This window comes from Sander lucioperca, chromosome 8 (assembly GCF_008315115.2).
Source record: "Sander lucioperca isolate FBNREF2018 chromosome 8, SLUC_FBN_1.2, whole genome shotgun sequence".
Taxonomy (NCBI): domain Eukaryota; kingdom Metazoa; phylum Chordata; class Actinopteri; order Perciformes; family Percidae; genus Sander; species Sander lucioperca.
This window is the reverse complement of record NC_050180.1, coordinates 7,286,426-7,300,176: the sequence shown is the minus strand read 5'-3', so window position 1 is coordinate 7,300,176 and position 13,751 is coordinate 7,286,426. Positions and strand designations below refer to the sequence as shown.

The window sequence follows — 13,751 nt, the reverse complement described above, 5'->3', positions numbered from 1 at the left end:
AAAGTGTCATTATGGATCTGGAAAGTAATTGCAAATGTATATTATCAGTCAATCACAAAATACTCTGGAGAATGTCTGGGACAGAGACCTTCGTCAGAGAAATTTCATAGTTGATTAGTACTCCTGTTTGCTGGTAGCAGCACAGTCAACTGTATGGCCATTTGTATGTAGCAAGAAAAAGTCAGCATGACCGATTTCAGTCTGTGGGTTACTGTATTCCACTCCTCTGTGAACCAAGGCATTGTGGCGCGATGCTGGGTTTGCCGTGTGTAAAGCAGGGAAATGATGACGGTAATGTTTACACGCCATTCAACACTGCAAGATTCAACACACTAAACCAGAGAGGCGGTACAGAAGCCGATTCTCCCAGTAAGCCGACAGTAACATGGAGCTACCACGTTTGATGGCTTCGCTGACATGTCACTCAGAATATCCAGGCACGCATTTCAATTGTTTGCCACCTCTAACCCCCCCCCCCCCACACACACACACATACCCCAAGGGGCATCCTAATCTGGGGCACCCATCAGGTCTTCTGCCCATGTAAAGGAGAACACTTGGCCATGCAATGGTCAAAGCATGACGACACGGCTAGACTGGCTGTAGCGTTTGTCCAAAAGCTGGGGAGTATTTTGGGGTTGCACGCCAAAGGTGACGTCACGAATTGTGATGCATCGCCCACGTGACTCCATGTCCTGGCCAATGACTTGCCAGTATTTCATTGTGTCTTAGTGATAGGGGGGGGATATCATATTTCAATTCCATTTTGCTACTCTTTTGTTAACAGCTGAAGTGGTGGTCAACAGTTTGGAGCTGCATAAAGGTAAATCCTTTCTGAATAATTAAAAATGGTGGCACAGATGAGTATTGAATGTCTCAGTGGTCAAATGTTGCGATTCTCATAGAAGGCTAAATATCTTATCCCAGGGCCCTTCTGCTTGGCGACTATTTGCATGTAGACACAGTGTGACGTCTTGGGCGTGCGGGGGGAGGGGTTCAGAGCAGACTATTTTTTTTTTAGTGAATCGCACTGATTGGAAGAGATGTTATGTCTTACTGCGTTAATTTCTGTTACAACTATGGATTTATCATTCAATAGATTCAAATGCGAAACCAATAGGGTGCTGTCATGAAATCCTTTCAGTTAACATCAAACTATTACATTTCTCGTTTAAATGACTTGCATTTTGCCGTCAGTTATGTGTGCTAAGTTTTCAAGTGTGGCTGTGTGGCAGATTTCCTGTGAATGATAGTCTTATATTGTCTGGAACATGGATTTCAGTTCACGATGCAACTGAAAAACTGAAGCTATTCTAACTAGAAACGGAGTAGGCAGTGTACTGTTAGCTGTGTCTACCATTATGTTATGAATCAGTAGTGGATAGATGTATGGTCTCCATAAGCTACGACCGTGTCAACCTGGAAGAAACTAGCATTGTCTTTTCATTGGATGTTTTTGGTCAGACTGAAGAAAAGGGAAAATGGTCAACGGGCTTGGCTTATTATTAGACACGCACCAATAAACTATTAGCCATCCAAGCTAATGCCAGGCGGCAGGGGAACCATGCAAAAGTCGGTCATCTTGTAATTGTAATTTAGGCCGAGAACTCAACCAGGCCAACTGATGGGAGATGACAGGTTTACAGCCCTCTTTTGGGGCAAATGGGTCTGGCAGGATGGCTGCTTACAGACTTAAGTGCTGCAACAAAAGGCTCCTTGGCACATCTATCTGCAGATATACTCAATCTCCCCTTTCCTACATCTCATTTTTCACAAATGCATCGAGGCTGTTTATGGCTGAGGGACCATTTTGAAATCTTAGAAAGTGCTCTGCTGCAGAGGGGATGTGCTAATAGGACACAGTAGCTAGCAGGTGACGTGTAACCCAAACAAAAGGACACTTGTTGTTCAGGGTTATAATCTCAAAGATGTTCTTGGCAAGCAATGGCACTTAATTGGTATATTTAGAAACGCCGCATGCTCTGATGGTTTGAAAAAGAGGACTACAGAATAGGCAGAAAAGCCAAGCGCTGGCTGAAATACTTAGTGTGTCAACTCAAATGTAATTTTCTGCCGCAACCTCTGCTAGGCAAAGTACATTTTTAAATTAAAATAAAAATTTAAATTTTTGTCACTTACAACTGCTCATCTACTGTACATGGCTTCATGATATAAGCTGTACTTTGTACAATAATATCAAAAACAACAATGTTTTGTCAATTTTACATTTTGGGGTTAAAAAGTTGAATCTGAAAAAAATAGTCTAACAGTCCTATTAGTATTTTATTTTTTTAAAGATTATTTTTTGGGGGCATTTTTAGTCCTTTATTTCCACAGGACAGATGAAGACATGAAAGGGGAGAGATAGGGGGAATCACATGCAGCAAGGGCCGCAGGTCGGAGTCGAACCCGCGGCATCGAGGAGTAAACCTTGATATATGTGCGCCTGCTCTACCAACTGAGCTAACCTGGCCACACACACAGTCCTATTATTTTACAAGTGGAGAGGCCAACATGATAGTAATTGTATGCTTAAGATGGAGGTTTTCACTCACAACGAACGCTTTTCATCTGCTTTTTGAAATGAATTTTGTGACGGTTGGTACATAAGTGACTGCCAGAAGTAATGCTCCCTTTATATGTGCAGTCATGTGCACTGTTTTAGTGTGCAGCGTTTAAATGTGCAGCGTTTTAACTGAGTGCAAATGGGAGTTGCTGACAGCTGGCTTTCCATAGCCACCAATGCAATTAACACAAAAGAATATGACATTTCTTACAGTGTGGGATTTAGTTGTTTTTTTTACAAAAAAAACTGCATAACAAAAACAATACAATCCTTATTGTCTATACTACATATTTATTCAATATATCAAAATGTATGTAGCTGATTCAGTTACACAACATTGTACCATAATTGTATGGCTTTATTCCTGTTCCTGCATGACTAATTAGGCGTCATTCACACAGCCCGCGTCGGCCGTCCGGCAAAAACGCAGGTCTTTTTATTCCTTTTGAATGGGGGTAGTGGGTTTAGGCTGCGGGGGGGTTGCCGCAGGGGGGACACGTGAAAACTTGTGACCGACTCAACTTTTGGAGAAACGCAACCCCACGTCACGCTGCGGTGGCCAACCATGGAACCAGCGATCAGACTTGTTGGTGTGCTTTGAGGCGGTGTGAGAATCCCCTAACACAAGCACTGAACTGCCCGGGAGTTTGTGTAGTAGCTGAATGTTTCCTGGCTGAGCGATAGAGAAAATCAAATATCACAACATTTTTGACCAAATACCTCTAAAACGATATTGTAGGGTTGACTGTTGGTTCTTTCAATACAACATTATTTACACAATGACTTTTTGGATAAATAATCATCAGTAAAGTGGATATAATGACTAATGGCTGTTTTATGCTTCTGCGTCAACTCCACGCCGTAGCTACACCGTCGCTCCTACGGCGTTGTGACCCTTTCGGAGTTCTGCGTCAGGGTTGCTTTGCATCGCGGTGCATTTCACCGCCATACCGCCAGGGGGTGATAAGTCTGAGGTTATTTGCGAGGTGTCTGCCAGCCAGTTTATGTTATTTTAGCAAGCAACTTTAGCACACCTGCCCACAAAGTACTGCTTGCTGACGAAGTGCCAATTTCAAAAATGTTACAGACATATAGACACTTTACAAACGGATAACCCCGTCATTGTAACCAAAATATGTCTGAGTTTATTTGTAAAGATTATGTCAGTGAACTAGCATGTTGCTACTCCCCACAGTAGGCTGCTTGAAACACAGACTATCAACACACAGGACGAGTTGACCAATCACAGTCCTTGCAGTCTGAGTCGCCTTGACGCACAGTTAAAAATTTTTGGAGGTGCACTTCGAGCTACAGCGGAGGGCTCGGAGGGGGGTTCGCGGTGACTAGGGTTGGGTACCTTTCGCATCTGAACCAATACCACTACCAATACCGATACCTGAAATTTGGTTCCCGGTACCCAACGGTACCTTTTTCAGTGCTTTCCCTCTGTAATTACAAAAAAAAAATTTCAGTTGTAAAAATTATTCCAAACCTATTTACTTAGAACATTATGTCATTTATTTAGAATATTTTACACTGACAGAAATTAACCAAAATAAACCCCTCCCAAACCTGTCCTTACAACCTATTAAATTGAATAATTATTAATTTCTTACTCACTGTAACTTTTATTCTTGTATTTGTGTATTATATTTTTAGCCTGTTTTATTTTCATCATGACCGTTTTTAATTACTCTTTAATGTTTTATGTAAAGCACTTTGAATTGACTTGTTGCTGAAAGGTGCTGTAGAAATAAAGTTGCCTTGCCTTACAACGTCAGCCTGTCAGTCAGTCCCCAGGGCATAGAAACCACCGTTGTGCCTGCTCGTCTCAGAGGAAGTGTAACGTCAACAGTGCCGCGACTGCTTTCGGCTCACCATTAATATCATATCACAGTGAAAGGTGTCTGCGTGAAGTCTTGAAAAACTGTAACCACGCTTGAAACCACTTTATCGGCATTGCCCTGACTCACTGTGACTTCAACAAAACTGCAGAGCTTCACCTGCTTCACACAAATTGCTACGATTGTGTTATTTTGCTGAAGCAACTGCAGCAAATTATGTTGAGAACAAAATAACTGCAACTGGAATGCCAATGCCTTAGTGTGCACCAATACCATTAGAGCGTTACATAACAATGCATGCTACCATATTCAGTCCTTCCAGAAAAATGCAGAGTTTTTTTGTGATTGTTGCGGGCAAAGATCCTTGATTATGCGGCACGTTTTCTTAAAAAATGCGATGGAATATGCAGGATATTTATGCAATTTTATGCGACGAAATTGCGGGAACTTGCAAAAATTGCGGGACCTTGCAAAAACTGCGGTTTCACTGCGGCGAAAGTGCATCGTATTTGAAAAAATGCAGCCCCCGCATAAATATGCAGACTTTGGCTGATTATGCATTGAATTATGCGATCGCATAATCGCGTTTTTCTGGAGGGACTGCATATTCAACAGAGTGTCAGCTAAACAAATTTTAAACAGTTGCCCTAATTTCTGCTTCACCTCTCACCTATGGTGATTGCTTTAATGAATAGGATAGTTTGATTTGCTTTCTTGCTGACAGTTAGATGAGAAGATTGATACCACTTATATCTGTGCACTACAGTAAATATAGTCTGCTTAGCCCAAAGACTGGAACAGGGGGAGATAGCTAACCTGGCTCTGCCCAATGGTAAAAACATCCACCTACTCGAACGTCTAAAGCTCACTGATCTTCTTTGGTTAATCAGTACAAAAACCAAGGCGTAAAAATGACTAGCTGTAGTTTGGGGGATTATGTGCCAGAGTATCACTTGGCCTGGTCTTCCCACGTCATAGTCATAAGGTTGCCAGGCAACCAGCAGAGAATTCAAGATGCCTTTGCTCCTTGCTTTCACAAAATGTCAAACTATTCCTTTACGCTTTGTTGTTGTTGCTGCTATGTGCTGCGTGGTGAGGCTAACTAGCCAGATGACGTCAGCGAGGCACACATGTTCTCATTGTTCTCATGGTCTTTTAACATTATTCTCATTTTTGTTTTTGATCAATATACTGCAGTGTTTTCCCTAGGTTTGTGGGAGACTTCGATGCAGGTATTTGACGGAGGTAACGGGGGTCCTCCCTCAAGAAAATGTTGAATTTTTCAATAAAAAAATGCAATTTCACATCATTTTGGACCATTTTCATTACCATATCTGTGTCTAAAACGTTGGTAAAGCTAGAGCAGATAATACAAAAATAACACTCAAAAAGCTTAAAGACAAAACTTGCTGGGAAGTCCACTGGGGACCAACTACAACCATTAGAGCTAAGAAAAGTAATTTAGTTAGTTTTGATGCTCCCATTATTTTTACATTCATTCAGCTCAGGAGGTGCCCAAAACAGCTTGGGTGCCACGCATAAGCCTAAGGTAGGGAAAATCCTGTACTTACCTAAATCTTCCAAATTGCTTAAAGGTTTCTCCAAAAGAGCACATCAAGTCAGGGTGTTCCTTTAACCACAGTAGTAACAAGGACACATCTTTCAAACAGCAGTGCCCAATGCACAAATGTAGTTAGAGTGGTTTGGTGCATCATCAAGGGGCAGCAGCAACAAGCAGATTGGGACTAATTTAAATAAGAAAATCATAATGCCGCAATACGATTCAGTAAACCATAATCAACACAGGATGAGGCCAGCCTGCCCTTGCACCACAATCCAAGGTGAACCCACAAACAAATGCTTCCAGCAAGGCCAACATTAATATTTGAGCAGTTTTTCTCTTTTAGAAAATTACAGAAGTGAGCACATTCATGGGTGGACACTGGACAGAGTCTGGATGACTATCTTACACACATGCTGCCGTCTGCCACCTTTTAACAAACACACTGTGGTCATTAGAGCGGGAACAAGTAGGACATGGTATTTTTGAGGGGTTGCAATTTCTTGCAAAAACATTAAGTGTGTTATGTTTTCTATAGTAGGTGTTGCTAGTTGTCTAAAAAATAACATCAACAGGAGGTGCAAAAAGCACTAAGCCTAACACTACATGCACCAACTTGGCAGTTTGGTTGGTGAGTAATTTGTTTTGACACCACATTTGTCACTACACAGGAACCAAATACATTTGAAAAAAATATGAAATTAGGGGCAGGCATGAAATAATTTGCCTCCTGCCAAATACCAATTTTGCAATTTAAAAAAATAATAATAATAAATAAATGAATGCCCTTGTCCATGTGCTGGTGATTTCAGAGACTTTGGCTGACAACACTCGCATCCAAAACTCTTTCCAATGTGTTAAGGAATTAGAAAATGACATCCACTGTGCTAAAAAAGTCACACAAAATACTTCAAACACACATCAAGGCATTACAGGATATCACAAGACACTGGTTTGGTACAGAGCAGCCAAATATCAGCGGTGTAAGTGGGCAATATTCTCTGGACAGATAAAACATCAGATGAAAACTGTAACAGAGCAGTAGCACAGCTGTATACCTCCTATGCTCATCCCTGTGTGTCCTTGGCTCAAGTAGATAGCACAAGAAGCACTAAGTAAAGTTATTTTTTTTTTTTCTTAAATGTTGTATGAATGGAAGTGCTGATGTCAGCTCACTGGTGGTATTATTAAGATTCAGCTGTATGATAGGAAAAGTTGGTTGAGGGGAGCATTTGTTGTTCCAGGCCCATTTAAACCACAGAGGCAGGACTAGGAGCAATGTTCTGTTAGGGAGAGGATCTGTCAGACCTTGGTATAAAACTGCCCCTGAATTTAAACACAAAAAGGCACGAACACACAGCCTCCTGGTGTCATTTTACAAAGTTGCATGGTGGTAGTAGAATATTAATTCACATGACATTGGCCTATGTTTGCCATACAAAGTAGCATGACAGGCATACAACATTCCTCCTCTAAATTGCTGAATTTCCCTTTCAGTCAACGTTATATAGTAAGTTCAAAACCAAGACAAGCGGAACTACCAAACCCTCCAGATGCTCTGCAAACAATCACAAATCACAAACAGTGAACGAGTTGGCCCTGTCCACGGTGGAGAGAAGGCACATTCACAGCCTCAGCATCCACTCAAACAACTGTACATACATTGTACATACATGTACTGTACATTCAAGCATTAATCTCCATAAAGTCAAGAAATGTACAAACAATTAACATATGAAGCCAAAGCGGGACACAACGTTAACCATAAACAAAGCTTGTAGTAGCAAGTGAAATATATTTTACTCACCATATTGAGATGGAGGCCAAGTCAACAGGTTGATATCCATGTTTCATTAGTTAATTCCCCACTGTAGTAGCGTGTTGCTGCGTAGTTTTGTTGTCTTCTTTTATTTGCTGCAAGCTAGCTAGCTACAGCACGGCGTTAGCATAGTTAACTTAAGCTATCTGATATCGTTAACAGCAGTTAGCTCACTTTCATGGTTGTTTTATTTCCAACTTGCTGTGTTGTAACGTTACTGTACTACGGCTGACTTCATTTTACATTTTTACACCGTTTCCTGAGCCCGTTGGCAGTGAAATGGCAGAGGACACTCGTTGATATACTTAATTACAGGAGACAATTTCACCTGGCTTTCACCACCAGCCACTGGTCGAGTCAAACCGACTGACATTTTACTCTACCTTGTAATGCAGAGGGGCGCTGTTAAACCAAAATAATAAATCTTCCAATGTTGTAATTGTTTTTATATTAGTTTGATTGTTTCCTAAAACGTTAAATTGCCCGCCACTCTATGAGGGCAAGTTTGATTCATACTTTTTTTTTTTTTTTTTTTTTTTTTTTTTAAAACGTCCATTGCCTGAGGTCTATATTTTGTGATGCAAAGGGGTGAGTTTTTCTATTAGCACAAAAACAACAATAGGCCTAGCCTATGTTTGTATCTGGCTGGTTGAAAAATAGAATTGGCTTGTGGACTTGAATCTGTAGCCAAACAAGCCAACATAAATTATCAGAAGTTCCCAGTTTGATACAGAGTAGGAGGTTGGTGACATATGTAGAAAATGGAATGATAAGGTGTTCAGGTAATGATAACAGCAGAAAGTCATAAGGTAATTTGGATGCTGTCTGTGTGTAATGAGAATGGCCAAATGGTTAGAGAACAACACCAAAGAGATATGTGAAAAATACAATAGCCTATCTATTCTAAGAAAGAAAGCTTAGTAAGTTAAGTAAAAATTGTCTAGTATTTTCACATTCAGTATACACTCTTTCAAACTTTCTTCTGAATTGTGAGCACCATAGAGCTTTTATTTATGGAGGCATTGCACTATAAATGAAAGTCAGTCCTAACTTGGCAACTGTGCAGAAACAATTTTGTGATATAGTATTACATGATTTATTCTGTAATACCCAGTGTAGACTTGCAAGAGAACACAATTCAATGCAATGAACAGAACAATGGGTCATTTCTCCTAACTTATTCTACACAAAAAGTAACTTTCCCTTTTCGGCAGAGCCATCCATGCATACAGACTGTCTTGTTTGCCTTTGCAAAGGCAAAGGGGGGCAAAGTAACTTGACTAACTGTAATGAGGGCACTGGAGAAAAAAACTTTAATGTCTGACTCATCAAGAGTCTTTTAGAAGACTTTGCCACTAACAATTCTGCAAGTCATCATGCTGTACCTTCAAGTGAACATTATTACACAGAGATATTCATTTTCAGGAGTTTAGTCAATGCTTTCATTATCATCATTTAGTTTAATTTCTAGCACATCAGTATTGTGATTTGTAAACCACTGAGCATCCCCAATATATCCTTGCATAATGTACAAAGTTAGCCGAATTGCTCTTGTGATGTGAACTGTGGTGTCCAATTTTTTTTAATTTATACTCATACAAGCGATGCCTAGCTGTGCTGTATTTGACTCCCTGCTACAGTGTTTTATTTTTGGCCCACATGTTTTGGCGAAATGATCAGCTGTGGCTTGATGTGTGGTGACCTGCAAGTTGAACTTGTTGAAGTTCTTTTGGAAGGATTTGTGGATAATAGATTTCTAGAAACAAGCACACAAATGTATATTGTAAGCCTACTACATGTGTTGCCATACAGTACACAAAATGCACAAAACAACTTTTTGTCAAAAAACTGTAGTAGTGCAACACGACAGAACAGAAGTTATGTATCATCTGGTATTTATGTTCTGTTTGTTTAAATATGTAAAAAAAAAACATATAATAGCCTACTAATATATACTGTAACATGCTTTTTGTGTGTTGTGTTTGGCAGGTGACTGGCTGGCTGGAAGACCACCCTTCCCCTTCTCCTTCTGAGGACATCCCATTCCAGGACGGTGCTTTGGTCTCTCTTCCCCCCAGCATGGAGCCCACCAAAGTCCAGTCAGAGGGTGGCCTCAATGTCACCCTTACCATCCGCCTCCTCATGCATGGAAAAGTAAGCAGGCACACATGTTTATGCTGGCTGTGGTACAGTAGCCTCGATACCTAACGGGTAACTTCACTGATTTTATACTTACACTAAGTAAGTAAGTAACATTTATTTATATACTGTAGCACTTTTCACAGATAAAAAAGAAAATCACAAAGTGCTTTATATAAAACATACAATATACAGATACATATTAAAACAAAGTACAATTAAGGTAATACATAAAATAAAGTGCGGCGAGGTCATCGAAAGGCCTGTTTAAAAACAGTAGGTCTTTTTAAAAGAGTCCACAGAGACAGCAGACCGTATTGGACAAGGCAGGGCGTCACAGAGTCTCAATGCTACGACCCAAACAAACAGTCCACTACAGGCACAAGTTGAGTGCTAGGAGGGAGATCGGACATATTGGACCTTAGGGGGCGTGCTGATAAATAGGGTTGCAGTAGGTCAGCCACCTATGCAGGTGACTGACCGTGCAATGATCTGTATGTGAGAATGAGAATCTTAAACCGAAGCTTATAATCTTATATTTGATGGGTAACCAGTGGAGAGACTTGAGTCCCAGGGTGATGTGAGATCATCTGGATGACCTTTGTAAGTAGCCTTGCGGCACCATTTTGGATGGACTGAAGGCGATCAAGCGCATACATACTGAGTGCAGAGATCACTAGTCATGGAGGTTTGCAGTTTTATAAAAAATGTTGTGGTTCTGGAGGAGCTTTGTCAAATCTAAGGCCTATGCCACGTGCAGGCCACGCGCACACGGATATTTTTTAAAAAACGTAGCCTTTTCTCTGCATTTTGGCCTTTTGTCCACACACAAACAGTGTTTTAGGTCACTGTAAATGGAGCTTTTGAAAAGCTTCGACCAGGGTGATAAATTTAAGAAACGCCATTTGTGTATTGTCGTGTAGAAACAGGGAGCCTTCCGAATCAGGATGGTTGATAGCCCTTACAAAGAAACTCTACGTCCAGACTTAAAGAGTGACAGGCTTCTACTGATTCTGCTCAGTGTTCTTGTCTGCCCTAAGTGTTTTCAGGTTTCCCAGGGCACAGTGTAAGTGGGCACCAACATCGTTTTTTCCCAGACATTTATGTGTAACGTGCTCTGCCTCCCCCCTCTTCCCCTTTACTCTTTAAGAGGAGGTCAGAGTTGGTGTTGGTGTGTGTGTGTTGGCCAATCAGTTAAGATCCATCATGCTTGACTAACATGGTCTTTGCTTTCTTGCCTCCCCCTACGGCAGTAAGGTGCCAAAGCTGTGGAGCACAATTTTGTGATAACTGATAGCTGCAAGCAACTGGCTTCACTTATTTTAAGTCTGCAGTGTTTGTTAGCGAGCAATGTCTAAGAGTTAAATAGAATGAAGGTTTAAATGCATATTTCTTCAGGGAGGTCTGCTGGCTGCTAGGTAATTGGAAAAACCCACACTACACATCTCCACTGAGCTGGCCATGTTGGTGGGGTGTGCACAGCAAAGACTAGAGCCAACATCTTCCCCTTGTTTTGTTTGCCAAGCAGTCTGCAGCCCAATACTTCACCTATTGCATGGCTTCTCATGCAAGAGTCCCTGACATCAGTGACCCAGTGATAGTTTGACAGTCTGCCAGAAGATGGCTTATGTGGGAGGACTTTGGCAGAAGGATCTTTCCCTCAAATTGAGCAGCCATTTGGTTCGGCTGGGTGAGATATTGGTGATCATTGTCAGCATTTTTTATCACGTGCAGGTACCCCCGTGTGCTCGGAGTGCATGGCTAAGATATACTCCCTGAAATATGTGAATCCGTTACATTCCATTCCGCAAAAAACTCTGAACAAAGCCTCTCCAATCTATTTTACATATTTGTGTCATAAATTGTAACACTGTTTTCTTTCCTGAAGATTTATCTGCGTGAACCTATCTTTAACCAATACCCCTTTACTATGGAGCTTCTTTCTTATCTTTCTACTCTCACGTCATCAAAGTAAACGGAATGATTGTTAGAAAATGTATATATCCTTGTGAATCTCATTGAACCTGTAGAACATTGTGAACTGAACCCTGCTTCGTGTCTCCTTGTTCTCCGAGACTCGTAACTGCTTTCAGAACAAACACACAGAGGTCAAGCAATTAGATGATAGGATACAAACCACAAAACAGTCGAGATCCGATTGTTGTATAACACTCTCCTCCACAGTGTTGGTGGCGGCGGTGCAGGACATGTGAAAGACTTTGGTGGACACGTGTCCCTGGAGGGGGAGGATGTACTGTCCTGGATGCCCCTCCTCTGGACTTTGTATGAGCAGAACTGGTTGGCGCAGGGCATAGCTGTTGTTGGGATAGAAATGTGTGGATTCTTGAATGCATGGAAAGAGATGACATGTCATTTGTGAGTGACAATAAAAAAAAATAATCATTTATCAGCTGATTTAATGGCTAAAATAGTAGAGGAGAGTAGAGTAGGATACAGAGATTAAAAGTTTGAGTAAAAAGAAAGAAAAAACTTGAATGAAGTATAAATTCCTAAAAGAATAATTGAGGGCAACGGCAAAGTATTTCTCCTGTGTGACTTTTCATGGTGCTTGATAAATCTAAATTGAGTTTTAAGGAAGAACCTGGCACCACGCAGCAGCTGGCCGGCAGCTTTAACGTCACAATGGATGTAACCGTGGCCGTGGCTGAGGAGAGGTCAGGGAGTGTTGACGCTTGCAGCCAGCGCTGGCCCTCTGCGCCGCAGCGAGCTCATGAAGAGTGATTACATGCATATGGAAAGTGTGGCTCTCAACACGGCCATGCAGCTGTGAAACCTCTGCATGCCCCTGTACTGTGCACCTTGTCCAGGAACAGCAAAGCAGTTTTAGTTCTGTACATTTATCCAGAAGTTTCCTTAATGAATAGTATTTTTTTTTTCTCTTGTTTGTTTGTTTTATTGCAGGAGGTTGGAAGTATAATAGGAAAGGTATGTTCTTTTTATTAGATCACACATGCTTGAATCTGTGGAAAAATATGTATTGAACCATGTTACAATTTTGATCATAATTTACTTCTTTATAGAAAGGGGAAACGGTAAAAAAGATGCGAGAAGAGGTGAGTTTCAGTCTTAAAAAATAACACAATTTAAATTATTAAATAATAAAAAAATATATGTACATCTTTTCTAAGCAGGTCACAATGTGATTACTCAAAACACTATACACAATGCACATCACTTGAAATCAATGACACGTTCCACTTTGTAATTTCATACTTTGTTCAGTTCATTGGTAGTGAATAGATTATGTAAATTTGATAGAGGACCATACCTGTATTAAGGTCTCACATCAACTAGATTGACCCCATTGACAGTATGTTTGTGTTGTTGTTGTTTCCAGAGTGGAGCACGGATCAATATTTCTGAGGGCAACTGTCCAGAGAGGATCGTCACCATCACTGGACCAACAGACACCATCTTCAAGGCTTTTGCTATGATTGCCTACAAATTTGAAGAGGTACAGTATGATAGGATTGTGGCAGTAGTTTTCTATATAAAGTAAAATATGCACAGATCAATGGGCTCATGCACTGATGAAGTCCAATGGGAGTTCAAGGCCTTTTGCCCTCTACACACAAAGGGGGTCATTCCTATGTTCCCAGGGTACCTATACTCTTGATATAGTAAGAAATGCCAATAAGCCAGAGCGTTTTTACTTCCATCCCGGAGTGCTGTGTGGACTAGCCAGACCCTCCTCCGCAGCACTGTGGAGGAAGGTCTGGCAATGCGAGACTACTCTTGATATAAACTAACATTGTAAGAGATTGGTACATTTAAAAATTGTAAAAGAATGCAGTGACATGG

General features: G+C 41.0%; 1 protein-coding gene across 8 annotated transcripts in view; it reads left to right on the top strand.

Annotated features, from left to right (window-relative positions):
- Positions 1 to 13,751, top strand: part of pcbp3 (poly(rC) binding protein 3) — a 99,824-nt gene that overhangs the window by 67,017 nt on the left and 19,056 nt on the right. For 6 of the 8 annotated variants that reach the window (XM_031296513.2, XM_031296512.2, XM_031296508.2 and 3 more), the window contains 4 exons: positions 9,780 to 9,944; positions 12,852 to 12,875; positions 12,971 to 13,003; positions 13,288 to 13,404. In XM_031296513.2, the coding sequence (XP_031152373.1) occupies positions 9,870 to 9,944; positions 12,852 to 12,875; positions 12,971 to 13,003; positions 13,288 to 13,404 (249 nt within the window). In that variant the 5' untranslated portion in view covers positions 9,780 to 9,869. Of the gene's footprint in view, positions 1 to 702; positions 824 to 8,347; positions 8,379 to 9,779; positions 9,945 to 12,851; positions 12,876 to 12,970; positions 13,004 to 13,287; positions 13,405 to 13,751 lie in introns of those variants that run through there. The other 2 variants (XM_031296509.2, XM_031296510.2) reach the window with 2 other exon arrangements.